This window comes from Otolemur garnettii, unplaced genomic scaffold, assembly GCF_000181295.1.
Source record: "Otolemur garnettii isolate 467f Iridium unplaced genomic scaffold, OtoGar3 scaffold00058, whole genome shotgun sequence".
In the NCBI taxonomy this organism is placed as follows: Eukaryota; Metazoa; Chordata; class Mammalia; order Primates; family Galagidae; genus Otolemur; species Otolemur garnettii.
Window position 1 is genome coordinate 3683488 of NW_003852453.1, and position 2779 is coordinate 3686266.

Below are 2779 nucleotides of genomic sequence, written 5' to 3' on the forward strand. Positions count from 1 at the left end.
AGCGTGAGGCTCTGTCTCAAAAAAAAAAAAAAAAAGTTCATCCTCATAAACTTGAATTAACATGTCCTTGATTTCACTTCCACTTTGCCAAGTTTAACAAGAAAGTTAATGTTTATTTGTTGCACTAATTCAAAAGTTTTACTTTACTGAAAATTTTGGAAAGAAGGAAGTCCACTTATATGCCAAGGAGTAACAGTCCGGAGCCTTTTGTGGTTGTGTGAGCTGTGATGAAGTCATGGCCTTCTAGCCTGGGCAACTAAGTGAGACTCTGTCTCCAAAAAAAAAAAAAAAAACCTCAATTAAATTTATGAACCAATCAAATGAGGTTGAGAGTGATTTTGACATTTAGAAATAAGCCATAGTACATTGAATAATTTCTTTCTTTTTTTTGGAGACAGAGTCTCACTTTGTTGCCCTTGGTAGAGTGCCGTGGTGTCATAGCTCACAGCAACCTCAAACTCTTGGGCTCAAGCAATTCTCTTGCCTCAGCCTCCCGAGTAGCTGGGACTACAGGTACTCGCCACAACACCTGGCTAGTTTTTTTCTAAATTTTAGTAGAGACGCGGTCTCACTCCTGCTCAGGCTGGTCTCCATCTCCTGAGCTAAAGCAATCCGCCTGCTTTAGCCTCCTAGAGTGCTGGGATTCCAGGCATGAGCCACTGTTCCTGGCTTGTTTCTGTTTATCTAATGAGCAGACTTTTCTTTTAACTTACTTCTGTTCCTCTCTTATTTTGACTTTTGGGTTGAAGAATGTTTTTAACATTTCCAAAGTGGTTACCAGATTTCTTAGAAGTGAAGGCAATAACAGACTGTGTACATCTGTTGATTGTGTAAATAGCCGTTAATATCATATTCACAATAACTTATTTTACTAAAGAAATTTGGTAAATATTGACTTTAGTTTTAAAAGGAATTTTTCTTGTTCTCTAGGATCTACCTCAGACCCTGGAAACAGAAACAGATCTGAATTATTTTATACCTTAAATGGGTCTTCTGTTGACTCACAACCCCAATCCAAATCAAAAAATACATGGTACATTGATGAAGGTAATCTGTAATTTCACTGTTCTTTATGCTGATAACTCGCTTTTTAACTCTCACAGAATATTTGTAGTTTTGGGAAAGAGAATGGGTAGATCATTTTTTATAATATTGCTGAACTAAAATGAATTGCACTGCTGTTAACACATTTTAAAAAGTATGAGTAGTGTGTTTTCTTCCCTAACTGATGTGTGTAAGGCAGATGTCGAGGATAAACTGAACCATTTAAAGACTTTTCTGTCTGTTCTTTCCTGCCTTTTAAAAGCACTCTCCCTTGGTTCTTGGACATCACTTCCTCGTAGTTTATTCTTTGCTTGTTGTTCATTTGTTCAGCAAATATTTATTGAGTGTGGGTGCCAGGCCTTCTGACACTGAGATAACAGTGGTGAGAGGAAGGAGATGTGGCCCTTGCCCTCTGCATTTGTAGTGAAGGTGCTGCTTTGTTGGTCATTCAGAGAGTCAGATGCAGAACTGCCTTGGTGACTAGTGCCGTGAAGGTGCGTGGTGCTCTGAGAACGCACGGCAGACGATTGTGCTCAGGGTTTCAGGGATGTGTCCCCGGGGAAGGGCCTGACAGCAGAGCCTTTTAGGCAGAGGCAACAGCACGTGTAAAGGGAAGAATGGAACCCGGTGTTTGCCAGGGACTAGAACAGAGAGAGGCATCACATTGCAAGAGATGAGAAGGGAAAAGGGAACAGGGCCAGCCCCCGTGGAGCCAGTGTGCCCTACCCAAAGGGACCTGGGCAGCCACTGGTGGATTTTCAGTGAGGGGTGGCATGGCCAAGGGAAAGATCTTTCTCACTGCGGACAGATAGCGGTTGAAGCAGGGACTGTGTGAATGTGAGGTCACCACTGGAGCTGTTTCACAGCCCAGAAATAGATGATAGCATCCAGGACGAGCCTTGGGGAAGAGATGGGGAGAAGCGAATGGCTATACAGAGGCCTGACAGGTAAGTTCGTGAATCCATCCTAGAAAAAGTGCTGCCGTCTCACTGCTGAACGTCAGCACGGTCGCCTCAGAGCGCTCCCCTGGGCAGCTCTGCACCCACGCTGCCCCCACTGAACTAGTCGGCCTGGAAAAGCGCTTTGAGGTCTTTTTCTAGAATGGCCGTCAGAGCTGCTGTTCTGTTACCCTCAATGTCATGAATGTCGTCAAAATGTCTTTCTTTCAATATTTCCTTCATCTTTGGGTAAAGAAAAATGTCACTGGGGACTCGACCAGGTGAGGAGGGAGGGAGTTCCAGTGCAGTCTGTTCACTGGCTGAGAACATCCGACAGACAGCGCCCTGTGCGCTCTTTGCTTTGGTTCTTTGCTGAGCTCCTTGGGGACCGTTTTTGCACACACCTTTCTCGTGGCAAGATTTTCCTGGTTCTCCGTCCCTGTTTACTGGGTCTGCTGTGCTTCTCCCAGTCAGCCGACGGGTCTAACACACAATCCGATGCGTTTTTACGGTGTTTTCCTCAGTTCTCTGTATGACAGGCTGCCTTGACCACTTTATCAGTGAGGCTTTCTCCCCCTCGGAAGAATGTTTGTTTGATTCATCTATACACTGCCGTTTTCCTCATGACATTATCCCCATGAACTTGAGTTAACATGTCCATGGTTTCACTTCCACTCTTGCCAAGTTTAACAAGAAAGTTAATGTTTGTTTGTTGCTCTAATTCAAGCTGCGACATTCTTGTGATGGCCTCATGAACACGCAACCACGACAGTGAAGGGCCCTCAGCCAGGCCCCGC

The 2779-nt window shown here is 44.5% G+C and overlaps 1 protein-coding gene across 2 annotated transcripts in view; it reads left to right on the top strand.

The window, feature by feature from the left end:
- The window catches only part of CYLD (CYLD lysine 63 deubiquitinase), a 55681-nt gene that overhangs the window by 32137 nt on the left and 20765 nt on the right, over positions 1–2779 (top strand). For both annotated transcript variants that reach the window (XM_003792537.3, XM_023514767.1), the window contains exon 7: positions 931–1047. In XM_003792537.3, the coding sequence (XP_003792585.1) occupies positions 931–1047 (117 nt within the window). The remainder of the gene's footprint in view (positions 1–930; positions 1048–2779) is intronic.